Source organism: Nipponia nippon, unplaced genomic scaffold (assembly GCF_047370975.1).
Source record: "Nipponia nippon isolate SJK-2023a ecotype South Korea unplaced genomic scaffold, ASM4737097v1 scaffold_9, whole genome shotgun sequence".
Lineage (NCBI taxonomy): Eukaryota > Metazoa > Chordata > Aves > Pelecaniformes > Threskiornithidae > Nipponia > Nipponia nippon.
Window position 1 is genome coordinate 48,052,388 of NW_028262413.1, and position 26,548 is coordinate 48,078,935.

The window sequence follows — 26,548 nt, forward strand, 5'->3', positions numbered from 1 at the left end:
CCATGCCACAGGTGATGAAAAGTGCCACTGAAGTCGGATAGACTGGTGTGGCTTCTTTACAAAGGTCACAGGCAGAGTGGAGACCTCTTTACTGAAGCATACTGGTGCAGTCCCTCTCTGAAGGGTGAGAGCTTGGTGTCGGTGGGCTGTAAAGAAAAACGCTCCGGTGCACTCTGTGTGAAGCTTGTTTCTCCGAGACGTTTAAATGATAAGGAATTTATTCCTCATATTGCAGATGCGTTATCTTATATAACCATTCAGTACCGTTATCTTATTTAACCATTTCAGATCTGCTATCTTATTTAACCAGGGGAATATTGCTAGCAATAGTTGGAAAAACCAATCCTGGACTCTTCTTACTGCCACTTCTTAGTTGAAAATTCTTTCAGGATCTTCCTTAGCAAGCGGCTGCGGATAAGGGCTAATAGCTGGATTATTGCTGCACTAAATCATTCTCAATTTGATATAGGTTGCAGCCACCTCTATTTCACCCTCATATTTCCTAAAGGAAATGTTAACCAGAACAATCACTTTAAAAGCAGTAGCTGATCATGGGCAATATCATTTGATTCTTTTAACATACTTATAATCAAGAGAGAAGTAAATCACGGTGTAACCAACTAACGCTGCCATCAATCCCCTGGAGAAGGGTGTGTGCCCGGACCTCTCTGCCTCCTCCCTTCCTCGTCAGTCCTGTGCTGCACAGTTCAGCTGCTTTCTTTGGAGAGCTGGGATGTGGATGATTGCATCCATGGCAGAGGCTGCAGCACAAAGCTGATGTCGGGTCCCCCTTCTCGCCCGTCACAGCCCTGGAACGTACTGCCAGGATGTGGTTCCCCCTGCACGCCCCAAATGCAGCACATCTGTGCTGCGAGGCGCTGGGACTGCTGGAAAGACTGTTCTAATGTAAAGCTTTAAAGCCACTCACAGTGTTTTATTAAAATGCGCTGGTTGCCTACAGCTAGCAGGGTTATTTGGACCCCTTGACCAAAGTCCCTGCAAAAGCACAATAAAAAGTACCCGGAAGGTCCGGCAGTCGTTTGCGGGGGGGGTTTCTGAAGGGCGCGGCGGCAGTAGGCACCGCTGGTACGGTGGAAGCAGTTAGTTATTGCTGGTCGTGCACCCTGCCTACAGCTGCGTATTTCTCCGCCTTAATAGCAGGAAATTGCGATTGCAGTAATTTCGTGTTTTTGTCCTGCATCCTAAAAATGGTTCGGTTTTACGGTGTTTCACATGTGGTAGCAGAGAACCCCCAGAGTGCCAACATTTAAATGGACTCATTCGTTTTTTCAGCATATGGCTAAGGCACGCCTGCATCCTCCGGCCCGATGGGCGAGGTTGGTGTGCCCTGCACTGGTCCAGCTGCCGGTGGGGGCGATTTGTTCCCCGCTCCCTGCCTGGGACGGGTGGGCTGGGAAGGGGAGGCCCGGCGGACCGGGAGCGGGGCTGTTGGGCAGCGGCGGGGCTGAGGCAGTCACCAATGTGTTGTGTAGCTGGTCCTGGGCTCACATGCCTGTTTACTTCTCAGGAACCATCATGTTTTGTGCTGTGCTTTATTCGCGGTGCCGAGCATGTAAAAGCAGATAGGAAGCATTAGAATTATCCATGAAGGGGATGCTGACCTGCTTAGCTGCATATGCAATTGCTCCCCAAATTTAATGCTGAATACCAAAACAAAATTTTAAAGGGACTCTCATTATACTACTGAAGCTAGTGGCATTAGATACAGTCTTGTCAGTGTTTCCTAATACTTCTTTTTAAAAGGAGGTTGTAAGTGCTAGAAGCCACGTAGCTTCTGTCTGCTTATAAAAATATATTTATGTCCTGTCAGTTCTAGGTTAAGGGTTGTTACTCCATCACATCATGAGGGGCCTAGAGGAACATCGTGTTCACGTATTTAGGGAAGTGGCAAGCTGAAATAGCTCTTCTGCAGCGCTTAAAGTAGCAATCTGGTGTGAATGCTTGAGCTTTTCTGCCACCAAGCGAGGCAGAGCGCAAAGTGATGAGTGACTGGCTCATCTTCTCCCCACAGTCGCCATCTCCCGTGACTGATGTTGCTTTAAAATTTCATTTTCTTCATTGCATTTTCTACCTGTTTCTTCAAATTATTGTCTCGTTGCAAAGCTTGTCATTTGTTTCACTGGAGGTATTTATGACCCAAAGCACGGGCGTTTGCTTAATAATAGTGCATTAGTCTGTTGTTGATGGAAATGGTAACTTACATCAAGACTCCTCCTCTTGCTTAAATGAAGACTTTATCAAGAACGATGTCGTCAGATGTGTTACTTGGAGTTCAGCGCGTGTCTGAAAGCCAGGGAGCAGGACGGGGAGCGCAGGAGCGGGAGCTTGCCCGCAGCCGGCCGCGTGGCCGTACGCTGCTGGTGTGGGCTAGCGAGGGCAGTCGAGGAGGGGGAACGTGCCTGCAACCGCTGTTACCAGCCTGAGGAAAGCTCCTCAATTTAATCCAGTCTGAGCTCACGTTCCTCCATAGCGTATTGCTCTTTAACCTTCAGAAGGAGCGGGCACAGAAGAGATTTGATATTTCTGTTTGTACAGGGACTCTGCCTGGTGCTTAATTGTACGTGTGCCTGCGGGAGGCCGTTGCTCGTGTTAGTCATGCTGCATAAAACACCTTGTTCCCTTTGATTGTTTGCGGAGCAATGGCTTGTTAGAGAAGACCAAAAAACCTTACATTCTTGCTCAGAGATTGAGTGAACTAGAGTAAATCTAAGGCTTTTTTACACAGTCTTCTGTGTACCTTTTTATGGAAAATATATATATTTTAAATAACTAGCTATTACAGAAAATTTCACAGAAATAAAAATAATACTAGGCTTTGCCTCCTGTATAGTAATAAAACTTTTACATTGTCTCCACAAACTTCTGCCTGAATAGACTGTTAAAACACTATTTGTACCGCAAGGCAATGCAAGATAAACCTGTTAAAGGGCACCTATTACCTGGAACCCTTCCTCCGTTGCACATACTGTTCCCAGCGTGGCAGAAGTTGTGGGGCTTTTGCTAACTGAGGCATAAGGAACATTTGGAAAGAGCAGAAGGCACTTGCAGATGCCACCAAAGTTAGTAATATTTCTATTCTGTTGGCAGTTTACTTGATGGTATCACTTATAAATGTCCTCTGTGGCTATAGAGGAGGGGACATATCTCTTTTCTTTACACATTGAAGAAATCAGTCCATGTGATAGCTCTGCCTTTGAGTTCCCAGCTGACAGCATTTAGTCTGTCAGCATCTTCTGTGGGATGGTCACCACCGTTTCAGTGGATGGAAGGCCTTTCTGGTGAGCCTGCAGGCGAGAGGGTGCAATGTCAAGTCACAGCTGCTGGGCCTTCTGCTCCTGCCCCAATTGCTATTCTGGGGAGGTCTGGAGGAAATCTGAAAGAAGACAGCTGAGTACAAATCAATATTTTTCTTGACAGCCCTGGTCCTCTTCCTCTCTTTCCAATTTACATCTGTCCTCCGGAGATGACAAATGGCAGTGTAGTAACCAGAGAGGCTTTCCATCTTCTGGATTACAGTGTGGGTTTGGGGATGGGTTTTTTTGTGATGCCACGGACAAAATGGATTAATCGGTATACTTTCTCCTCTGTAAACCCTTTGAGATCCCTTAGATTTTCAAATTCTCCCATTACTCGAATAGGGGTATAGCTGTAATTTTTTTCCCTGTTCTCAGGTTAATTTTTAGTCATTAAGATTGTTCATCTAAATTATGAAATTAGAAAACTTCATGCTATTGAAAGCACTGCATGAAAGTCTCTGTAAAACCTCACTTGTTAGAGAACTGCTCGTATGAGGAGAGCTCTTTGTCATCAAAGGTCGATTTTTCTTTTCTTTTGTGGTTTCAGCCTTGCCCCAAACATGATTTCTTGTGTGGATGCTGTTCTGTAAACAAAGTTTTAGCTGAAAAAGTTACAGAAACTTATTTATTCCATACACGTTGAGGTATTGTGAAGCCTCATGAAAGGCAGAAGAAAGCCAGAAGTTTATTTGCATTCTTTCAGCAAAAAATTACACACCATTTTTAGCAAATAAATGTTTGTGTAACATTTTAATTTGATTTTACAATGGTTAGGTTTGTTTGCAGCTCTGTTTCCTAGCTTTTGGTTCCTGATTAACCACAAAGGCTTTAACAGTGAAATTCTTATTATTTTACATTGTCTGTCTCTCAGAAAAAACATAGAATTAGGAAACAATTTGAAGTATTTTAGGTTGAGCAGTTACCGCAGCACAGCCTTACTATTAAGCTTCAAGGTTCAATATTGGCTTTGACATTTTTCCCTTTGTGTGTCTTTTTGATTTTGGAGGCTTACCGAAGTGCAATTTTTAAATGATCTAGATAGTAACATAGCCATTGTAACGGTCACACCGTAGAAGCGGTTGTACAAACGCCTGCTGGTATTTCACTAGTCCTGTTCTGCTGCGCGAGTTATTTAATAGCTGAGGTGGAAACTTGCATAGCTCCTTTATCTAGCAGTAGAAGATCAGATCTCATTTTTATATTACCTTTCATGTACTTTTTCCAAAGCTGCTCTTTTGTATTGCTCAGGAGGGACCAGTAAGATTTTCTGTACTCGTGCAGCGTCATACAGGCGAATTGCGACTAGCTTTATTTCTAACTCGCTCTGAAATTGTTAGGATGAGCGGATTATGTAAGGTGGAAGTCAATCCCCCCCAAAACAAACCTCTGAACTTTTGTGAACACTTGAACGCTTTCAAATATGTACCTGGGGGATCGCGAGGACAGCGTGGCACGGGGAAAGGATATGTGTCATGTTCCCTAGAAGGTCAATAGTAAGGCTTAACAGCATTTCGTGGGAGGCGGTTAGACTCTATTGAGTCGCTGGATAGGATGCTTCAATGTAATATCTCTATTAAGATGCTGCGTGGGAAAATAATTCATTTTCTCTTTGTTTTTAGAGGTTCTGATCCTCTGAAGCAAATTCCAGCTTTGGAAGGGAATCTGTGTTTCAGAAAAAAATCCGTACGAGCTTCAGAGGACTCATTGCAAATAAAAGAAACCTAGCTGTAAAAAAGAGACCACTCTCTTCTCTTCTTTCACAATAGAGCTGTGCAGCTTTCCCTTACCAGAACTGCTTATGACACGGCAACTTCTATTCAAAGCAGAAGATTATAAAGTACAGAGAACAGCAAATTCAAGCCTATGTATCAAACTGAGATCACATTGTTTGTGTTTGTGCTGAGTGACTGATTATGTTTCTAAATTTTTTTTCTTTCTTTTTCCATTGCAGCATAATTTCAGGAATGCGGAACATCTAGAGGTAATTTTAAAGAGGGGATTTTGGAACATGGATGTATTTCTTTCTCATTAATGACTCGCTGTTTTGGTGCTACTGTGTATATGATAAGCCAAATTCTTCTGCTCTTGAAACTATTAGGAAGCTTTCATGTTGATTTTTATGGGAGCAGTGTCAAGGGAGACAAAAGGGAATCCTAATAGGCTCTCAGTATGGAAAGACTTGCGTGAATTTCATTTTAAAATTTGCAAGGTGGAACCTTTCATAAAGATGCTTATTTATTCCCAATGAAGAGGATTAATTTCAGCAAGCGGCAGTTTTTGTAATATGTCATTTAGTTTTGACTCTTCCAGTGCTAGGGTTTTAATGATGACGTTGGAACAAGAATCATAACGTTCTTTTCCGATCTTGTGTTTTTCAAACATAATGATGTGGTTTCCATGTTTTTCAAAAGTTTGTGATATGCTGTGAATTTTGTGACATTTTATTGTAGTTGTTAGCGATGACCAACTTGGTTCAGTATTTTAGAATAGCTCTGGGTGGGGAAACTTTGCTTCTGCGATAAAAGTAATCTTAAAGAATGCACGGTACTTTTTTGTAGTTGTACGGTACTCGTCAAAAGTTGTACTGTCTTAGTTGTGCTGTGCTGTTCAGAAATACTGAGTCTGACGATAAAAGAATATACTGTATACATGTAGGGCCGCTGGCCTTACGTGAGGCTCTTAGGCCTGAATGTACACGAATTCATGTTCAAAGTTTTGCACGTGTGGAAGTTTGTACGTAGATTTCTTGCATTTCAGCAGGCAGACCGGGTGGCTATTTAGAATCTACCTGCTGTCGTCTCTTCCAAGAAAAAAGGTAGGAAAGCAAAGTGTAAATTAAAATGTTCACTTGAGAGTGTTCATTTGCAAGTTGGATTTTGACATTTTTAAACTTGAAAAAGCCTATGTTCTCCCCCACATAGTGCATCTAGAGGAGAAGCAAATTTATGAGTTGTGAGTATTGTAAAGAATATATTCACGAATATACTGGGGTTTTTTTCTTGGCCTGGTTTGATTGCTTCTTTACTAAAAATAGTAGCCTTAACTTTGAGTTTCCAGGCCTCTCTAGGCATAATGTTTTGATTAAAGTTGTCTCCTTCCACCCCAATTTTTTTACAGTAGTTTGTCTTAATTTAAACTTAAAAAATTCAGTGCGGTAATCTGGCGATGAATATTATCACTTCCATGAGCTGGAAGTCCTGATGTGATTAAAGTTAGTTTTTGTGTTTGACAGATGATGGTGCATCATCCTTCATCATCTACCGAGATTTCAGCTGTAGAGGCAGTCGGTGCCGTAGTCCATGGTAAGAACTTTTCCCCTGCACAGCAACAACCCGCAGTTGAGCTGCGCGCTAAGCAGTAGGACCTCTTCAAACCAATAAGCTCTTAAGGAAGGCGTCCCCGGCACGTATTCCCATGCTCGTTAGGGCATAAAAACTGCGGCTTTCAAGAGTGGCATGGAAAACCTCCATTTCACTGCAGAGACAGAGTGAACTGGAGAATTCACTGCATTATTCATCCAGTCAAGAAAGCAGGGCTACCATCTAGTATGGCAAAACGAATGGATTTTCTGTAAATATGAAAATTACAATTATTCTAGCAAAAGTGCATTTGTACTAAAGTTTGTTATTTGTGACGTTGACTGAAGGGTGAGTGTAGCAAATGGGCATCTGACATTCATGTGAATGCACAGCGTAAAAGCTATTTAATACTCTTTTTCAGCATCTCAAACGACTCTGTCTAGGACAGAAGCAGCTAAAGAAGAGGAAGCCCTGGCGAGCCTCGTGGACATTCTGCAGCAAGTAACGCGAAATGTGCCCACGCAGGGCGCGCCAGCTCAGCATTCAGCCGTTACACCCACTCCTAATGATACCATTGATGCTCTTTGGTTAAAAGTATACAGGAAACATGCTAAAAAGCAAAAAAACCACCCTAGAAAGCATCGCAATGACAAGAAAACGTACTGCATCTACACCGCCATCAGTTTTGACGCTCCAGACTGACCCAGATATTTCTGTTGGTTTATGTGTTTGTGAGTCTACTCAGCTGACAACAGCACTGGAAGAGCTAGCCTTAACGTTTCAAACTGCTGCTACAAAAAAGAAATTTAAGACTCTTGATCAGTTAATAAATGGATTGAGTGAAATCTTTGAAGAATGTTTTAAAAAAAGAGGGATGTTAAATAGCACAATTAAGTTTGAAAACCCAGAACTTAGCAGCAAAACGATGAAAAAGGTTGCGTGAGTGCAAGTAGGTGGAACGTCAAGCTGTAGGCAAAGTCATCTTGGGAATGACTGAAAGGTTACAGAGAGCAGCAGAGAACGCACCTGGGAGCGTTAAAGAGACCGGATCTCAGTGGGCACGTTGAATTGGCCAGAATCTAGACAGCAAAAGTTCAAGCACTAGAAAAGTAGTGGAGAATTTGTAAGAACGACCGTATAATTTTTTTAACGCTTCCTCTGTCTCCATCTCTCTGTCCACTAGGTCTAGGAGAGAGCTCAACTGAAACCAGGGAAATAAGATCTGTGATTAACCTGCTTCATGATTTTAGTCATCAATTAAATACATATATTGATAGTTAAGTTGAGAAAAACATTCCAGCTTTTAAGAACAGTGAGACCACTCTAAAAAATAGTTAAATACTAATATCTGGAATATTGTCATTGTCTTTCCTTGAGGTTTAAAGGGTTGATTTTCAGTTTTGTCAGTCACTCAAACCAGAGGTAACTGTATTTATCCCAGTAATGAAAAGTTATCATTTTAAAATGCTTTTATTCACATCTGTTACGTGACAATGATAAGTTGGACCGTAGTGAAATAGAGAGTAATGCTCAGTGGGCTTTTCCAAATTTTACTGTGTTTCATATGTGCATGTAAGAGAGGACAACTCAAGTCACTCATATTTTTAGAACACACTCGATGTTCTACACTAATGGCATAATAATAAATTGGCTCCAACAATTTCTCCAGGGTTTTTTTTGTGGGCTTATTCCAGTTTCAATTTCATCATTGGAAAATACGTTCTTACTTAGAAATAGTAGCATGCAATGTTTACATTTTCTGCTGCTAGTTGCCAGATTTTTGGAGCTCTTTGCTATTTCTATTTTCTTGCTGTTTATTTGGATTTTCTTTTGCTTCTAGTTAAATTCTTAGAAGGCTTCTGGCAAATATTGTTCTTTCCTGAAACGTAGTCTTCTGCCTAGGTTAAAAGCTGAAAATGGGAGTTTTGGGGTTTTTGACATAAAGATGTTTTTAAACTAAATATGTTCACTTCTGTGTCTCTCAGTTCAGTATCCATGACATGCTGCTTCGATGCTTTTTCTGTTACCAGTGGGTTCATACCGTGACGATACAAGGCTTATATTCAGAGAAGTACAACGTGCACATTCTTGGTATTTTAATACCAAGTAAAGAAAATAATGATACTTAATTTTAAAATATATTTCTAACTTTCTAGTATAGTCAGTTTCATAAATTTGGCATATTAGTTTAAAAGTTTTCTTAAAACATCTTTTTCTTCTGCTTGATGAAAATGAAAAGCAGTAGGGTGTTGGCTTTAAACCATTGACCTTCAGCGTACGCGAAAGGAAGCGGTGCAGAGAAACAGAAATGTGACATGGTGATGGCAAAAAGCGTCACAGAAAGCAGCGGAGTTTAGGTCCTGACTGTTGTGTGACGGGCTTTCATAAATATGGACGATCTTAGTAATGAAGAGGAAAGCTAAAGTCAGCGGGGTCAGAACTGAACTGTCCTGGGAAAGTTTGGGAATGGGCTGGGTAAGGAATCCAAAATCTCATTTGTCTTCTCTTGTAGGAGCAACTGCAATGAGTTTTGCTGCTGTTCCGCTTAGAACTATACATAAACAAATGGACTTTCTGATTGTGCGGAGCAGTTGCATGAGTTTTTTCCTTAGAAACAAGTGAATTTGCACTATACAGTTTAGTTATAAATTGTGGAGAGCTTTACTTTTTTGTTTATTATTGTTGTTGCTTGTTTGAAGTTAATAATTCATGTTCCTTCAACGGGTGACTGGAACTTTGAGGCAGGAAAATAATGAATGGTGAGTACAGCACTCAGCCACGGGGTTTTGTGCAAGTGATCCGTTCTGACGACGTCGTTTGAATTCTCCGGCTTTGCAAATACTCTGACCAGCTCTAGGCAGCTGCCGGGCCAGGAGTCACTGGCAGTGTGGCATAGGGTCACAGCAAGCGGATCTTTCTGCTCCACCTGAAGTACGAGTGTTTTACTTACCAAGCGTAAGACTCCTTAGACAATTTTAAGTGCAGGATTTTGGGAGAGTCGAATGCTTTCAGAACAGATGCCTTATTTTCGCATGCTCGTATCAATAGACGCTAATACATGTGTGTTTTGGTAAAGAGAGGTATTTTAAAAAAAACACACACCCCCCCCCCTTAGTATGTTGGAGTACAGCTTTCTTATGGCACGAGTTTGTGGACATAACGCGCTGGGCGTCGCGCCTGCTGACAGTAGTACATTGTTTGTAAGACTTTCTGCAAGACCCGAGGGAGGAATCGGGTCTGAGTTTGCAGAGCTGGGATGCAAAATGGAAACGACCTCCACGACGTTCGCGGATGTCGTTGACGTACGGACGAGATGGGCACCCGGTGCGTTGTGTTCGCCAAGGGGGTTTGCGATATGGACAAACCACGAGATTAACGTCCGCTTTGCCACGTCCGTGAGTGGCGTTGTCACATCCAGCGCGTGGCCCAGCAGCATCCCTGCGGATGCGGCAGGATCCTCGTGGAGCTGCCTCACCGCGTCTTGAGCCATGGGTGCTAAGCGCCCTTCCTCCCCGGTCTGTAGATCATTTTTCTTTTTCTGGTGTCAAAACTGGCTTGATGCTTCAAAATACCTTGATTTACCAGAACCTTCCAGCCCTTTTGAGCGTGCGGGTGGAGGTTTAGGAGCTCGGTGCCTCCTGGGGTCCGGCCCTCAACTCCGCGGATTCCTTGCGCTCGGGTGCTCTTAGCCAGAGCCCCTTGGAGCACGTCTGACACCGGGGTTAAAAATTGTGAGCTAGAAATGGACTTATACCTCTTCTTGCTTACAAAATACAGCGCTGTTATGAACACGAATGACCTGTGGTCTGCTGCGTTCTGAAATAACCCGGTAATTACGGAAACGTCACCACCAGATGCTCCGTAATGGTTCAGTCGGAATCCTTTTTTTTTTTTTTTTTTTTTTTTTTATTTGACGTGGAAATAGGGAATAGGGCTGCCCTAGCTTACACCCCTAAGGGGGTGGCCGTCTCTGCGGCGCAGTCGCCTGCGGCAAAATCGGTGGGCTCGGACTCCGCAGCTAGCTGAGGAGTGCCGGGGCTGCGAATAAACAAGGATGGAAATCGTATCAACTGCCTGATTTAAGGTGAGTCTAAGTATTAAGAATAGCAGACTATTCTTCCAAGAAAGATTGTTTTTTTTTTGCCACTTTTAGTATAATTTAAACATCTTTAAGTTTTCTGCCTTGTAGAAACACTTGTGTCAAACCTGAGCAGGCGTAAATATTTGTAGATGTAAGTTGCTGCTATATACAGCATTTCTTGCCTTAACGCAAATATTCTGGTAGCTGGTGAACACAAAATTAATTTGATTTTTTTTTTTTTAAAAAGGAACTAGGTATTTGGAGGAGGATTCTTTAGATTGATACATATTGGCCAGTTATAATTTTGTATTAATTGTGCTCAGTTTGAGTATGTAACGTATTGTAGATTACAGTTTGTGGAATTACAAAGTGCTGAAGTATGTTTAACGGAGTTCTAAGAAAAGAAATGGAGCACAGCACTTAAATCATGATGCTTTTGTGCATGTTTTTAACATGAGAGAAAGACCAAATCGTCCTGGTGAGCAATTATTTAGATTTTATTTCCTCAGAAATCTTTTGATAGTCTTTAAAAAAAACCCCAAATCTCAGAATTGCTGGCATCAAACACCCCGAAATCACAAGCCAGAGCCTGTAAAGACTGGGCTGGCTTAGAAACTGAGGTTCCTGATAAATAACAGAAGTCGTCCCCTTTTAGCTGGCTCTTGGTTTGGGGCCTTGAGGAGTCACGTTGTGAAGAGAGGGAGCCCGGTTGCTCTCGATCAAGAGAGGTAAAGTCCTGAGTTTCGGGCGTCGTGACACGACCGCAGGTGTTGAAGCTTTCAGAAAAACACGGAATATTGCCGGCGTCGGGATGCGCCCGCGTGAAACGGCAGCCCTGCGCTCGCTGCCCGCTCCCGTGCCTAACCCAGTGGGTCTGGAGGGACAGAGCCATAAAAACCAAAATGTGTCCAAACTTCGGTGGTTAATAAATGCAAGAAGCAACAAAAAATTAACTTCAAATCATGGCGCGTGGCTTGAGTGTCTTCAGGCTTCACAAGGGCCCGGGCAGGGTGACTTTTCCCGGAGCAGAGGGGACCTCGCCCCCGTCTCCCCCGCTCCCCGCAGCGGGACGCTGCCGTACCCCTCCCGCCTCCGCCGGTGCCTCGGATTTCAAGCTCCGTCGTGGGGATGTTGCCTTTGAAGCCACTTGGGAAGGAGGCGTGCGTGGCGTGGGGAGGAGCGGCTGGGAGCTGCCCGGCGGGAAAGGGCCTGGGGGGGGTGGTCGACAGCCGCTGAACATGAGCCAGCAGTGTGCCCAGGTGGCCAAGAGGGCCAACGACGTCCTGGCTTGTATCAGGGATAGTGTGGCCAGCAGGGCCAGGGCAGGGATGGTCCCCCTGTGCTGGGCACTGGTGAGGCCGCACCTCGAATGCTGTGCTCAGCGCTGGGCCCCTCACCCCAAGGCGGCCATGGAGGGGCTGGAGCGTGGCCAGAGCAGGGCAGCGAGGCTGGGGCAGGGGCTGGAGCCCAAGGCTGGGGAGGAGCGGCTGGGGGAGCTGGGGGGGCTCAGCCTGGAGAAGAGGAGGCTGAGGGGAGCCCTCATCGCTCTCTGCAACTGCCTGAAAGGAGGCTGGAGCCGGGGGGGGTCGGTCTCTTCTCCCCAGGAACAAGGGATGGGACGAGAGGGAACGGCCTCAAGCTGCGCCAGGGCAGGTTTGGGTTGGGTATTAGGGAAAACTTCTTCCCCCAAAGGGCTGTCAGGCCCCGGCCCAGGCTGCCCAGGGCAGGGGCTGAGTCCCCATCCCTGGAGGTATTTAAAAGCCGGGTATATGTGGTGCTTAGGGACATGGGTTAGTGGTGGGCTTGGCAGTGCTGGGGTAACGGTTGGACTTGATGATCTCAAGGGTCTTTTCCAACCTTAACGATTCTGTGATTCTATGGCAAAGTCGCTTCTTGCCTCAATTATCGCTCAGCAGCACGGCAGGGATGTACCTCTGCTGAATTAATTACAGCCTCTTCGTTAAGCAGGCGTGAGCCTCGCTCCTCGCTGCTGGGGTATTATCTGCTCCTGATCCTTGGCTGTTTTGCTGATTCTAAGGACGTGAATGTGTTGGTACATTTGATTTTGGTCTTGGAGCGACAGGCAGTTGAGGCACCATCCTGTAAAGTTTTACAGATGTATAATTTGACTCTAAAAAGTACTTTTAATTAGTGATTTAAATGGAAACAGCCTGCATCGGGCTCCGCTCTAGGTTTTCGTAGAACTGGGTCCTTGTCTTCAGCCTAGCTTGCGTGGCGTGGGTTACCTTCGTGCATTCCAGCGCGGTGCAAAAATGCTGGGTCTGTGGTCATCTTTGACGGCCTGGGAGGGGAATTTCTGCAGGCAGAGCAAACAGAAGCGCTTTTCTTGGGAGATCGACTCGTCAGGCTTATTTTCATAAACTTATATGAGGAATTTAAGGCAAGAACTGAAATAAAACAGACTTTGCGCTGGTACATCTGCCGGCTCCAAGGGGAGTAAATAACCCCCTATCCCACTCTGTGCGATGTCAGATGTCTGAATATAATATATTATGTTCTTTTTATAGCAGCCTGACCACGATTTATTAAGTCGTATTAGCAAATTTAAGGTCTCTTTATTTTCGAGATCTACAGTACATTTGTATAGTGGAAATACTCTGAGCATAAAGGAGGGCTTGTGTCTGTCGGATCTAGCACGTACTTAAAGATGATTTACGTTTTACTCTCCCCTTTCCCTAGTAAAGGGTTTCACGACCTTGGATCACCACAGGTTTAAGGTGCGTTTATCTGGAGTGTGAATTGGCAGTTTTAGCTCAGTTCGGAATCTGCGCTTGGTCCCCGCTGGATCCCAGCGGGGAAAGCTGCGACTCCGTGTAAAACACACACAGCCGAGAAGAAATACTGCTGCATGGGGCAATGGGGAGAACGACCCCCTTGAAGCTGCGTTACTTTGCCGTGGAGCTCAGTAGCAGGCAGTGCCCACAGCACCTGGTTCTCAGCTCTTAGTTGGGTTAAGATAGTTAACGTGTATTTTCGTGTGCTTTCTTAAAATCTGCTTACTGTAATACTGTTTCACCATCGTTGCAAGTTAAAGCCTTATCGTGGATAGGGAAATAAGCCCTGGCGTGAGGAATGACTCAGTCGTGACCCAAGGAGATGCTTGTTGTGGGATGTATTTTGTGTTTCCCGGTACTTTCCGTCGTGACACCGGGGCTGGAGGGGCAGGCGCTGACCGCAGGGCAGCGCGCAGGGCTTCCCTATCCGTTTTGTCCGACTCCCGCTGGCCTCTTCGCGGTTTTGCCTGTTCTTTGCGGTCCGATACGTGGGGCGTGCATCGCCGGGGTGGTGAGGGAGGAGAGGGGAGGCTGCGGATGCTCCCGACATCGGGTCTGTGCAGCACAAGCCTCGGTCCCGGGGCAACGTCTCCATCGGAGAGATGGATCCGAGAGATGGATCTGAGCTCCACCCTGAGCCATCTCTGCGGTTCCCGTGGGGCCAGAGGAGGATTTTTGTATGAAGCTCAGCGAACTTTCCAATAACCAAGTAAGTAGGTAGACCGAGGGAGTTTTCCAGCTGGGATCGGCCGCCTCAGCCCCAGTGATGAAGCGAAACTCTGCCGCTTAGCGTACAAACCATCTCCCTGCTTGTTTACTGCCTGGAGCAGCCGTGATAGGAGCCGGAGTAGTAAAGCCGAAATGGTTTACTACCTGGTTTCTGGTTCTGACATTCCCATGGCAACCTCCTCCCCAATTTAGTCACAGTTTAGTGCCGTACAAGTAGGATTTGTTCAAAAAGGAATAAAGGTTGCAGTGTGAAAAAGACACTTCCCCATGTGTTCCTGATGGCCAGTAAATAAGGATTGAAGCACCGGGTGAATACGAGCTCTTTATTGGATTTGGCAGGGCGCGCGCTTCCCAAGGTTAGAGTGCTTAATGGCGCGAGAAATATAAAATAAAGGAAATTAAAAGAATAACATACAACAGCTGCGATCAGCTACATTTTAAATATCACGCAGCAACAGAAGAACGGGGCTGCGGCTACAGACCTGATGACAAAACTGGGTGCGAGATAGGAGAGCCGATAAATTAAACCCGGCGTGAAGCAGGGGAGGGCTGGGGAGCGACCCCCCTGTACGCGAGCAGGAGTTTGTGCCTTGTTTCCAGCTGTGTTGCCCCAACTCGCGCTCTCGCTGGGAACACCGTGTCCTTCTGCCGAGCCCCCGCAGGAGCCTTTTGAGAGGGGGGAACTGAAGGGGGCTGGGGGAAGGCGGCATGGGCTGGGTCGGAGTTGGAAAAAGGCTCGTTGAATGCGGCGGCTCTGCGTTGATTTTTTTCTCGTGGTTTCCCAAGATAATGAGAGCCCACGGTAATTTTGGGCGCTGTTGGCAAGCTGCTGACAGATCTGACAGAAGCATGGGGGAGCGAAGATGTGGAGGTCTGGAGGAGGAGATGGGGAGGGGGATGGCAGGGACCAGTGGGGGAGAGGAGAGGGAAGGGGAGAGAGGGCTGGGAGCCTGCGGGGAGCAAAGGTTCCCATCTCCCCGCTCTGGTTTTGTTTGGAAACCCCAAAGCATCTTGCTGCTGCCGCCCTCCTTTCGTCCCAGCGCGACGGCGGAACAGCACCGCCCTGTCGCTGGGAGCCGAAAGGCTCTGGCGATGGTTCGGTCTGTAAAACCGAGCTCCCCACAGTTAGGGAAATCCTAGGATTAGGGTGTGGGTGTAACAAGTTCAGCCTCGCCGGGCGCACGCTGTGAAACACGTCGGGCTGCGCGACGCTGCGCACGCTCGGTGACTAAAGGGACCCGGGCAGCCCGGGGACTCGCACCTGATGCACCCGGCGAACCTGACGGATGAGCCACGGAGGCTTCAGAGCAGGAGATGAAAGAGAAGGCGACTGCGCAGGGCTGCCAGGGAGCGAAGCGGGGACCCTGCCTTCCTCCACGGCCCTTTGGGGCTGAGCCGTGACCTCCGGCTCCGGGAGGGGAGTGGGCGCACGAAGCTGGGCCATGGGCTGAGCCCCCCGAGGATGCTCTGCTCTCGCGGTGGCCGGCAGGTCCTGGTGGCCATGGGAGCCCCGTGGTCCTCACGCAGCATAGGCAGCTGCAGGTTTTTTTTTTTTTTTCTTTTGCAGGGGTTATTTCTCCCTTTTGGCCATCAGCTGCACAGCCCCTGCGGGGCCATCTGCTCCTGCAAAGGCAAAGCAAGCCCAGGGAGGTGCCAGAGGCTTTGCAGGGGCAGCCCGGCTCCTCTCGCTTGCAAGTGCATTAGCTCTTATCATCTTGTGTCTTGGTGCTTGGTAATTCAGGTCCATAAAAGCAACCGAGAGCCTCACCCGGGGCGTGCAGGCACGGCGTGGCTCAAACAGCCACATCTTTTGGGAGGAAAGGACAAGGAGGAGGGAGTTACCCCTTATTAGTACTGACATCACCTCCAGCACCTTCGCGGTGGTGATCTGGAGCGTGGCAGGTACCAGTAGGACTCAGGAGCTTGTTTCTTCGGTACGTGGAAATTTGGGGTTGCATGCAATGCAGCAGCCACACGCTCCTCAGACACATATCATCGGGACCCAGTTCAGGGCCAGCAACGAGGGCTGCCCCGTCCCAGTGAGCTGGGCAGAGAGCAGCGGCCCCTTTGCAGCACAAGGCTGCGGCGAGTCTGCAGGTGGCAAAAGCATGGCAGAACAGTAAAAAAGCAGATTTTGAAGGCTGCGGGGGGTTGCGAGGGGCTGCTGCCCATCCTGCCCTGCGCCCTCCCGCAGGTTCCTGCACCATGAGCGCGGCCGAGGACGCGGAGTGGCTGCAGTGGGTGAGGAAGCAGTTTGGGAGCATCGCGGGGCCGGACAAAGAAATCGCCTTGGAAGAGTTCAAAACCGCTCTCCAAGTGAAGGAGGTGAGCGCTCCCCTTCCTCTGGGCAGCACCAGAGCTGCGGCCTTTTATTGTACTTAGAGAAAATTAAGCTTAAAAATAGAATTGTACGACGTCGCATGAGAGAGGGAGAGAGAGAAACCTAGCGGTACTCTGCAGCAAGCAGGAGTGGAAAACACAGATTAACCATCTGCAATGCAAAATTGGTTGGATATCAACAGTCTGTCTTTGAACAGGCTTGGCTATTCCCAGCGAATATCCCCTCCCAGCTGCCTACCGCCCCGTCCCGTGTCCCAGGGCTCCCTCCCTGCCCGGGCAGCCCCCTCTGGCTGCGGTGCCGATACACCCCTGCAAAAAAGCCGCCTTCGTTCCTCCCTCCTGTTTTCGGGCCGTCCCCGTGACTTTCAGCTTTTGCCGGGCAATTCCCGTTGCTGGCGGTGAGAACTTTGTTTCTAGTGTTAGGATTCGGCTGGTGGAGAGCATCCCACCACTGCGAGAGCGTGTTTGTTCCTCTCCCCGCAGTCCTTCTTCGCCGAGAGGTTCTTCGCGCTGTTCGACTCGGACGGGAGCGGGACCATCAGCCTGGAGGAGCTGCTGAAAGCCCTGAGCCTGCTCGTACACGGGAATGAGACGGACAAGCTGAGATTCCTCTTCCAAGTTTACGATGTGGATGGTAAGATGATGACAAATAGATTAATTGGTACTTATCCTCCTGTGATGAAAGCATCAAAAATCCATCTGAAAGCCAGCAATTAAACCGGCCACACGTCAGGCTTTCCCACGAAGCGCTCTCGCCCTCAGCCGCGGAGAGGAGCAGTCTCCGCTCCACTCAAATATCAACTCTCAATCCTGTCGATATTTGTGAATCCCAGCACGCTCTCTTCTTCCTCCATCAGCTGGGAGAGCTGGAAATAACAAAGGCAAAGCTCTTCTTGAGCTGCTTTTCCTGCTCTGACCTGCTTGGGCGTAAAACGCTGGCCGAAGAGCTGAGAGCCGCGCCTCTTGCCTCTCGGGTTTGCTCTCACGCCTGCCAGATAAGCGCGTCCGCATCGCTTTGCTAGCGCTGAGCTCTGCCAGCCAAACGACGAGGCGGCTGCTGCAATTAGATCACCTGTTTTGTTTAAATCCACGAGTTTGCTGATTTATGAGCAATGGCACGGTCCTCCTCTGGCTGGGCACGGCTTCCTCCCAGAGAGCCTGCCTGCAAGGGGGGGAGGCAATTTCTGCATCAAAGATGCAAGCTGAAGGTAAAACCCTGGGGTTGTCAGGGCGCTACGGCGTATGGGGGTCCCCGCTCTGACTCGCTGCGGCGCCCGCTCGCCCCATGCAGGCAGCGGCTCCATCGACCCGGACGAGCTGCGCGTGGTGCTGCGGTGGTGCCTGCGGGAGAGCGCGATAGCCCTGCCCGAGGAGCGGCTGGGAGACCTCACCCTGGCCCTCTTCGAGGCTGCTGACAAGGACCACAGCGGCTCCATCACCTTTGAGGAGCTCAGGGAGGAGCTGGAGGGTTTCCCCGAGGTCATGGAGAACCTGACCATCAGGTAGCTGCGTCGGCAGGTCCCTCCGACAGCCCCACGGGGCTGCAGGTTCCCTTGCGAGCACCTTTTGCCTCCTGCATGGAGGGAGAAGCACAGGATTTATGCTCTCGTTAAGGCTCTCATGGGGTGCCCAGACCACGAGGTGATTGACCAACACTGGGAGCCACTCGGGCGCCTTATGGTGCCAAGCTGGGTGCAGGGATGGTGCCAGGCTGGGTGCTGGTCTTGGATGCAGGGATAGGTGCTAGGATGGGTGCAAGGATGGTGTTGGGATGGGTGCAGGGCTCGGATGCAGGGATGATGCCACACTGGGTGCAGGGTGTGGGTGCAGGGATGGTGTTGGGATGGGTGCAGCGCTTGGATGCAGTGCTCAGGTGCAGGGATGGTGTTGGGATGGGTGCAGGGATGGTGTTGGGATGGGTGCAGGGCTTGGATGCAGTGCTCAGGTGCAGGGATGGTGTTGGGATGGGTGCAGGGCTTGGATGCAGGGATGATGCCACACTTGGATGCAGGGATGATGCCACGCTGGGTGCAGTGCTCAGATGCAGGGATGATGCCACGCTGGGTGCAGTGCTCAGATGCAGGGATGATGCCACATTGGATGCAGGGCCCAGATGCAGGGATGGGTGCCAGCCTGGGTGCAGGACTGCCCCAGCTTCCCCCTCCTCCGGGCAAGGAGCGATCAATGCCTTTGCTCCCAGTGCAGCAAGCTGGCTGAAGCCCCCACCGCCCGTGGAGCGGAGCCGCCGGCCGCGCTACCTGACCCGGGCGTATTGGCACAACCACCGCAGCAAGCTCGCCTTCCTGGGGGGCTACGCCAGCCTCAACCTCCTCCTCTTCGCCCTGGCCGCCCTGCAGCACGCCGGCCTGGGCGGGTGGGTGGCGGTGGCCCGGGGCTGCGGGCAGTGCCTGAACTTCAACTGCGCCTTCCTCGCAGTGAGTGCCGGGTGCTGGGCTGCAGGAGGGCTGCGGGGGGTGCGGAGCGATGGTTACCTGGGCTGTTTACAGTCCCAGTGACGCTGGGACCTTACCCCTCAGCCAGGGGGTCTTTTGGGGGCAGTAATGGAGCCTGTGCACTTTTGGAGTTGTGGGACCAGGCTGTCTCCTCCTTTAAATAATTATATGTAAATAATGGGTTAGGGAGGTTGGGAGCTCTCTGGGACAAGGGTACTCGTGGGGTGCTCTCCACGCTGACACCCCATGTCAGGGGGAGCTGGCTCCGGAGCCCCAGGGGACCAGCCCCTGGCCGGGTCCCCTGGCACCTCCAGGTGCCCCCCAGCACCTCCGCTTGCCCCTCTCCCGGAGGTGCTGATGCTGCGGAGGTGCCTGACCTGGCTGCGAGCTACCCCCATCGCCAAGGTTTTGCCGCTGGACCAGCACGTTGTTTTCCACCAGCTCGTGGGTTACGTGGTGCTGGCGCTGGCGGCCGTTCACACGGCCGCCCACATCGCCAACTTCAGTAAGTACCAGCTCCCAGGCAGGGGAGGCCCTTCGGCCACGAGGGGTTTATCGTGGGCAGCACCCACTCTAACGCCATCTGTGGTGGGTTCCCCCCTTCCAGTCCCTCTGCTAAAGTGGAAAATGCCCCTTGGTGCAAGGGGCATCACCCACACTGCACTGATGAAAAGCTGCAGGGGCCTGGACCGAGCCTCAGGGGGGATGCTCAGGTCCTGGAGGGATGCAGACGTCCCAGGGAGGGGATGCTCATGTCCTGGAGGGATGCAGATGTCCCAGGGAGGGGATGCATGTGTCTCGGGGAGGGATGCACATGTCCTGGGGAGGAGGATACAAGGCCTGGAGAGGGAGTGCACATGCCCAGGGGGGCTGAGAGGCTGCAGGCAGGGTGCAGGCAGCTGGAGGGTGCGTGCGGTGCCGCACAGTCTGTGTGCTGTCTGTTATCCCCCTCTAGTGGCTTCCCAGCCGGGCAGCGAAGGGCTCCCGCTCTCCCCCACACAGGTCCCGAGTGGGGTCTGCACCCCACAGCCCTGCACCCCACGGCCCCCTTCACCCCACAGCAGGGTGCCAGGGCTGCACCGTGCACCCCGGGGCATGAGTGGCATGCCCAGGGAGCACGCCTGCGTGCACTGCCCACCCTCCTGCAAAATGCCCCCCTTGCAACGATGCTGAGCCCGAGAACGGGCTCTGGAAAGGAGAAATGTTGCATTTTCCAAAATGTCTGAGCAAAGCGCTTGGGTGCTGCTTAGTTAAAAAAAATTAATTGGTAACAGTTCAGTGGGTGCGGCAGAAATCTGGGTGCGCAGCGCGTGGGTGCCGCGGGTGCCCCATCCCGACCGTGCGTGTGCCCAGGCAGGCTGGCGCGGCAGGACGGGCGCCATGCCCTCGCCGAGTACCTCCTGTCGGCACGGCCCGGCGTTGGGGGCCTGGGCGGCACGGCCTCGCAGACGGGGCTGGCGCTCCAGGGGCTGCTGGCCGCCATGCTCGCCTTCTCCAGCCCCTGCGTCCGACGGAGCGGCCACTTCGAGGTGGGTCCTGCCGCGGCCCCGTGCGACCCAGAGCACCCAAAGCTGCTCCATCTCGGGGAGCAGGGGACCGGGGTGAGGGTCCAGTGGGGGGGTGCCCACCCGGGTGCTGCCCCATGGGTGGGGGAGAGCTCTTGAGCTGGTGCGTACCCCCCGATACCTCCCTTGGATGCCCCTGTCCTCCTCAGATTTGCAGTTTTGGGGTTTCCGTGCTTTTCTTTATCATTTGGGCTGCCTTTGCCTGCTGGGATGCCCCAGCTGAGCCCCCACCTCTCCCCCCCACCTGCAGGTCTTCTACTGGACCCACCTCTCCTACATCTCCGTCTGGACCCTCCTCATCCTCCACGGCCCCCACTTCTGGAAGTGGTTTGCGGTTCCCGGCTGCCTCTTCGTGCTGGAGAAGGTGGCCGGCTTGGCTCGGCGGCGTGCCGGGGGGCTGCGCATCGTGGAGGTCAACCTGCTCCCCTCCAAGGTCTGCGCCCGCGGGGGTCTCCGTGCCCCTTCCCACCTCCCTCCCGCTGCTCCCCGCTTCTGCAGCCGGGATAAAGATGCTACGGTGCACAGAAATACCTTTTAATATTCGCAAAGCGTTTTGCAGTTTGGGGAAAAGCACTTTGTACGTGACCACGCTGGTTATTCGATGCCAGAGAAAAGGAGGGACAGCGGGACGCGGACGGGGTGACGGCCCCGACGTGTGCGCACGGGGAGCTGGAGGGGGGACGCTGCCCCGGCCACGTGCGGCGGGGACGGGGCGCAATGAATAGCTTACATGGAAAAGATGCGGGTTTGGGTTGCTTCGGGTCGTGTTGATGGATGTTTGCAGCAAAAGGTGAAAGCAATTTTTTTGTTTTCAAGCAATTTTTTTTTATTTAGAATTTTGCCTCTTTTTCAAGTAAAAAAACCTAAACTCATAGAACAACAAAAGACAAAATGAAAACTGCTTTGACTCTCGGTTTCTTCAAAAAAATTGTCATTCGAGGCCAGCTCTAACTGAGATTTTTGTCTGATAGCGAAGCGGGGCAGTGAATAGAACAAACCCCTTTCTCAGGCCAAGGCTGTAAGTCCGTCTCATCCTGGCTGCTTTTTAAAATGGGAGGCACAAACCCGGGTGCTCGTGGGCTGCGGGGAGAGCACCCCGGCTGAGACCCGCCGGCGTGACCTGCCCGCTGGATGCTCCCACCTTCTCTGCTCCTCCTTTTTCCTCCAGGTGACTCACCTGGTGATCGAGAGACCGCAGTTTTTCCACTACAAGCCCGGGGACTACGTCTACCTGAACATCCCGGCCATCGCCACCTACGAGTGGCACCCCTTCACCATCAGCAGCGCTCCCGAGCAGCAAGGTGATCGCCCGTCCTTTGCTCCTTTCGCATCACCGGGATGTTGTTGTTTCGCATCACCGGGATGTTGTTGTTTCGCATCACCGGGATGATGTTTTGCATCACACAAGCGCCATCAGCACGGCTGGATCCCCTCTGAGGGACGTGCAAGGAGGTGTCCGTGCCCGTGGAGCAGGGCAGTGTGTGTTCATGCATGCCTCGACTCACCTGCCTCCATCTCTGCCTGCACCTAAATGCTGTATAAAAACATGTGCTTGGGTTATTTCAAGCAAGGTGTGGGGACCAAATGGCACCCAAATGCCCTGCCCGGCTCCATGGGTGCCCAAGGTTTGGGATTTGGGATTCACCCAGCTGTTAGAGCAAACCCAGTCCCCTGCTGCCAGCCCGGGGCTGACATGAAGGACGTCGGTGGAGATTGCTGCCGGGTGCCCGGGGCTGGAGCTGTGCGGTACCCAGCCCGCGGTGCTGGGGCTGCAGGGCAGTACCCGACATAAGATGCCCACACACTGCTCTGCTTCATCCCGCAGAGACCCTCTGGCTGCACATCAGGTCGCTGGGCCAGTGGACCAACAAGCTGTACGAATACTTCCAGCAGCCCGAATCGCCCGGCCCGGAGCCAAAACCGCTCAGCAGGAGCCTGAGGGGGAAGAGACGCCGGTGCCGGGCGCAGGTTGGTGCCGATGGGGCTCAGCTTTTGGCAAACGCAGAGGTTAGACCTTAAAATGCTGCTGGTTGGCAGCCGTTTGCGAGGAGGGGGTGAGGCCTCCCCGTTGCACCCCTGGAGCAGGGAGGGTGATGGCTTTGCCGAGCTGAGGACCCCGCAGTCTGCCCGTGGGTTACTCAAGCTGATGTCCTTGTCCGGCACATGCGGAGGGCTCTGCCGGGTGGTCTGTCCCTGGCCAGCTCCAAAAAAGCAAAGAAGCAGGGACAGGACCGAGCTGGATGCTCTCTGCTGAGCGGCTCCCCCTGGGGTCACCCCAGTTTTCAGGCACCCGTGCAGCACCGGGCTGGGTGCTGGGGGTGTCTCTTGTGGTGCGCGTCCCCTGCAAGGTGCTTGGGCACCCTGGGGGGATTTTGCATCCCACCCCTCCGCCGAGGCCGTACGAGCCTGACGGATGGGGCATCAGCTGCCCGCGAGCATCCCAGCCAGCGATGCCTCGGCCTTTGGTTTCCAGGAAGGTCTCTGCAGCAGGGCCAGCTCGGAGGGGGGGTCCGTGGCCACCGGCGGGGACGGAGCCGTTCAGCTGATGTCGTACAAAGCCACCGGTGCTGCTGCCCCAGGGGAGGAGGACCCGCCGGCGGAGGGGGTGAGCACCATCTCCCACCCTCGCCCCGAGACCCCCGTGCTGCCCGGGGGGCAGAGGCAGAGCCCCTGAAGCCTGTGGGGCAAGGAGGGGGGTCTCTGCTCCCATCAAGGCAGCAGCGGCTGGAGAACCAGCCAGGGGGAGCATCGCTTCCATCCCAAATGGGCCGAAGCTCATTAAAAAGCTCTTTTAAAAAGAAACTTCTCGGAAGTAAGCCATGGCAGTGCCAGGATGCTGAGAGCCACCGTTAGCGGCTTTTATCCCCCGACATGAAAAGCTCTCAGGATATTGATTCTGTCTGGGCTGGAGGAGCAGTCCCTGCAGATAACGAATTTACATGCGTCATTTTTAATGAGTTTTTCTCCCTGTCTCTCTTTTGCTCTTATCTGTCCCCTGGTGAGCCGAGGTTCTCCACGCCTGCTCCCACCGCCCGGGCCATCGTGGTCCTTGGAAACCTCTTATTCACCCCTCAACTTGTGTGGGGATTTGGATAATTGCCTTTTTAATCAATACTCAAAATGATTACCATCTGGGTAACATCAGCAGGTGGCAGGTTCCTGGTGCTGGACGTTGGTGGGATGTCCCGCCAGGAGCACGGGCACTGCCATGGGCTTGGCCTGAAGAAGCGGTGTGTGCCGCCCGGGCAAACCCAGCTGGAAAACCCCCCCCAAACCCGGGGAACACGTGGGTTTAGTGTTGGCTGTCACGGAGGGTTAGGGGTGCGGAGGAGGAGATGGTCGCTGCTCTCTTTACCTCGCAGGTCTCCACCGGGCTGGGCGAGACTCGTCGGCTCTGCAGCATCAAGGTGAGGGACACCCCGCTCCTGCCCTGGTGCCGGTGAGCGGGGCTGTGCTCAGCATCCCTGCGGGCACCCACGCGTGCGCCCGGCTGCCCCACACGTGTGCACGGGTGGTCCCGCCTGGGGCTGATGCAAACCCCGTGCTGCCGAGGGCTTCGTGCTCCTGCCTGGCCCCGTTCTCTGCCTCTGCTCCCATAAAACTCCCATAAAAACCCCAAATTCTGCCTGGGCTCCATAAGCCTGCAGTGCACCTTGTGCACTAACCCTGCTCCTATCCACAGCCTAAGGTTTGTTTTGGCACCCACGGGCTGCTGGATCTCTCCTCACTTCTCGTCTCTCCTAGTGCTACATCGACGGCCCCTACGGGACCCCAGCATGGAGGATCTTCACCTCGGAGCACGCCGTGCTCATCGGCGCGGGCATCGGCATCACCCCCTTTGCCTCCATTTTGCAGAGCATCATGTACAGGTTGGTGCCGTAGCAGCAGCTCAGGCTGGGGTCGCTCTGTGGTCCCTGATACGAGCCCCGACGTGGCTTTGGGAGGCACAAGACGAGATGTATGCCATGGTAGACCCACGGCTGGGTCCTCCCTCGGTGTCAGGCTTCCCCCGGGGGTTTCTGCTGCAGGAAACCCGCTGGCGGGAGGTTGGCCATGAGCAGGCACCAGAGCTGGTGAGGAACGGGCGCTCGGGGTGCCCCTGCAAAGGGCTGCTGGGGTCTGAGGGGTGCGGGCGGGCAGGGGCAGGCAGGGCTGCGTCTGCCTGTGCAGGTACCGCCGGCAAAAGCAGAGCTGCCCCAGCTGCCACTACTCGTGGTGCGAGGACCTGCGGGACGAGGAGATGACACTCAGGAAGGTAAGAGCGGGCGGAGGGGGACGCGGAGCCAAGGTCTGCAATGGGGAGGGGGTGGAGAGCCCACGAGCATCCCCTCCCAGGCCAGGAGGTCTGGGGCGGTGGGTGGCTGGGTTGGGTCCCCGTGCTGCCTGCCAGCTCCGAAGCAGAGGCTGCTGTGTCCTTCCAGGTTGACTTCATCTGGATAAACCGGGACCAGAAGCACTTTGAGTGGTTCGTCAGCCTGCTAACGAAGCTGGAAATGGAGCAGGCTGAGCAGGAGCCAGGAGGTGAGCAGGAGACAGGGGCCGGCCAGCGTGGCCCGCTGCTCCGGGGGTGCCCAGCCCCGTGCTTGGCATCGCTCCTGGGAGAGCCCGACCCGACCCGAGGGGGCACGGCATGGGGCTGGGACCCCCATCTGCAGCCGGGCTCCCCTTGAACGCCCAGGGCGGTTTTTGGAGATGCACATGTACATGACATCGGCCCTCAGCAAGAACGACATGAAGGCCATTGGGCTGCAGATGGCCCTGGACCTGCTGGCCGCCAAGGAGCAGAGGGACTCGATCACGGGGCTGCGGACCAGGACACAGCCCGGCCGCCCCGACTGGAGCAAGGTGAGGGTGGGCCCTGCCCCGCTGCCAAAATCGTGCTTGTGGGAAGGGAGTCATGTCCCCTGAACCTCCTCTTTGGGGGGGACACCATGGGAGAGCCCCGTTTCGGAGTGGGAAGATGCACCGGGATCCCAGACCAGGGGAAGCCTCTCCCGTGGGAAAACGAGTGCCGCAGGGGCTCGGGGAGGCTGAGTTGTGCCAGGCAGCAGCTGCCAAAGCAGGCAGGGATGCGGCCATCCCCGGGGCTGTGCCACCACCTCATCTTCTCCTTTTGCCTGTGCCCTAGGTGTTTGGGAAGGTGGCGGAGGAGAAGAGAGGGAAAGTCCAGGTCTTCTTTTGTGGCTCACCGGCGCTTGCCAAAGTCATCAGGGCTCACTGCGAGCACTTCGGCTTCCGCTTCTTCAAAGAAAACTTCTAACTGCTGGCCCTTGCCTCCCTGCCTGTCCCAGCCAGCCCTGACGCAGGGTGATGGGCTCTGGTGGCTGGATCCTGCTGCATGGCCCGTGCTGGCTCCCGGCTGCTGCGGGGTCAGAGCTGGGGAAGGGGGGGATGCACGGCGAGCAAGGGACAGGGAGAGGAAGGGGCTGAGCTGGGCCACGGGGCTTTGGGGTGGAGGGGACGGGGTCTTGGAGCCATTTGGGGTGTTCTGGAGCATCTGTGCCGGGGCTTGGAGAGGGGCGAAGGCCCAGTGTCCCAGAGCACTTTGGGATGGGGGGAACAGGGTCCTGAAGGGCTTCGGGGTGGAGGCGACGGGGTCCTGCATCCCCTTGCAGGGCTTTGGGATGGAGGGGATGAGTGTCCTCCATTGCCTTGCGGGGCTTTGGGATGGAGGGGATGGGGTCCTCCATCACCTTGTGGGGCTTTGGGGTGGAGGCGACGGGGTCCTGCATCCCCTTGTGGGGCTTTGGGATGGAGGGGACAGGGTCCTCCATCACCTTGAGGGACTTTGGGATGGAGGGGATGGGGTCCTGCGTCCCCTTGCAGGGCTTTGGGGCGGAGGGGACGGGGTCCCGGGGCCCTTCGGGACGGCGGAGGTGGCTGTCCCGGCTCCCTGCAGGGCTGCGGGGTCCCGCCGGCGGAGCCGTGCCCACAGGAGGGCACTGCAGACTCGGCAACCGGGGCCGCGC

At 52.5% G+C, this 26,548-nt stretch overlaps 2 protein-coding genes across 39 annotated transcripts in view; both read left to right on the forward strand.

The window, feature by feature from the left end:
- The window catches only part of LOC148050328 (uncharacterized), a 31,603-nt gene extending 23,323 nt beyond the window's left edge, over nucleotides 1-8,280 (forward strand). For 19 of the 38 annotated variants that reach the window (XR_015701431.1, XR_015701433.1, XR_015701434.1 and 16 more), the window contains 3 exons: nucleotides 5,269-5,298; nucleotides 6,550-6,619; nucleotides 7,038-8,280. Coding sequence is in view for 16 of the 38 variants with exons in the window: in XM_087744402.1 (XP_087600528.1) it covers nucleotides 5,269-5,298; nucleotides 6,550-6,619; nucleotides 7,038-7,318 (381 nt within the window). In the remaining 22 variants the exon portion in view is untranslated. Of the gene's footprint in view, nucleotides 1-130; nucleotides 5,299-6,074; nucleotides 6,133-6,549; nucleotides 6,620-7,037 lie in introns of those variants that run through there. The other 19 variants (XR_015701435.1, XR_015701423.1, XR_015701419.1 and 16 more) reach the window with 3 other exon arrangements.
- Nucleotides 8,281-16,426: 8,146 nt separating this feature from the next.
- NOX5 (NADPH oxidase 5) lies at nucleotides 16,427-25,908 on the forward strand. Its single transcript, XM_087744123.1, has 16 exons — nucleotides 16,427-16,546; nucleotides 17,045-17,195; nucleotides 17,853-18,063; nucleotides 18,762-18,996; nucleotides 19,366-19,519; nucleotides 20,368-20,543; nucleotides 20,830-21,012; nucleotides 21,748-21,880; nucleotides 22,405-22,547; nucleotides 23,053-23,184; nucleotides 23,942-23,986; nucleotides 24,324-24,448; nucleotides 24,750-24,834; nucleotides 25,001-25,100; nucleotides 25,258-25,424; nucleotides 25,708-25,908. Exons 1-16 carry the CDS (start codon nucleotides 16,427-16,429, stop codon nucleotides 25,837-25,839), a joined length of 2,292 nt encoding a protein of 763 aa, XP_087600249.1. The 3' UTR covers nucleotides 25,840-25,908.
- The last annotated feature ends 640 nt before the right edge of the window (nucleotides 25,909-26,548 follow it).

What these genes read in the sequence shown, in the direction of transcription:
- NOX5 (XM_087744123.1), top strand. Translation starts at nt 16,427, where the DNA reads ATGAGCGCGGCCGAGGACGCGGAGTGGCTGCAGTGGGTGAGGAAGCAG. An exon ending in CCGCTCTCCAAGTGAAGGAG is followed by an intron (nt 16,547 to 17,044) that starts GTGAGCGCTCCC and finishes CTCTCCCCGCAG; the next exon opens with TCCTTCTTCGCCGAGAGGTT. An exon ending in TTGCAGAGCATCATGTACAG is followed by an intron (nt 24,449 to 24,749) that starts GTTGGTGCCGTA and finishes CTGCCTGTGCAG; the next exon opens with GTACCGCCGGCAAAAGCAGA.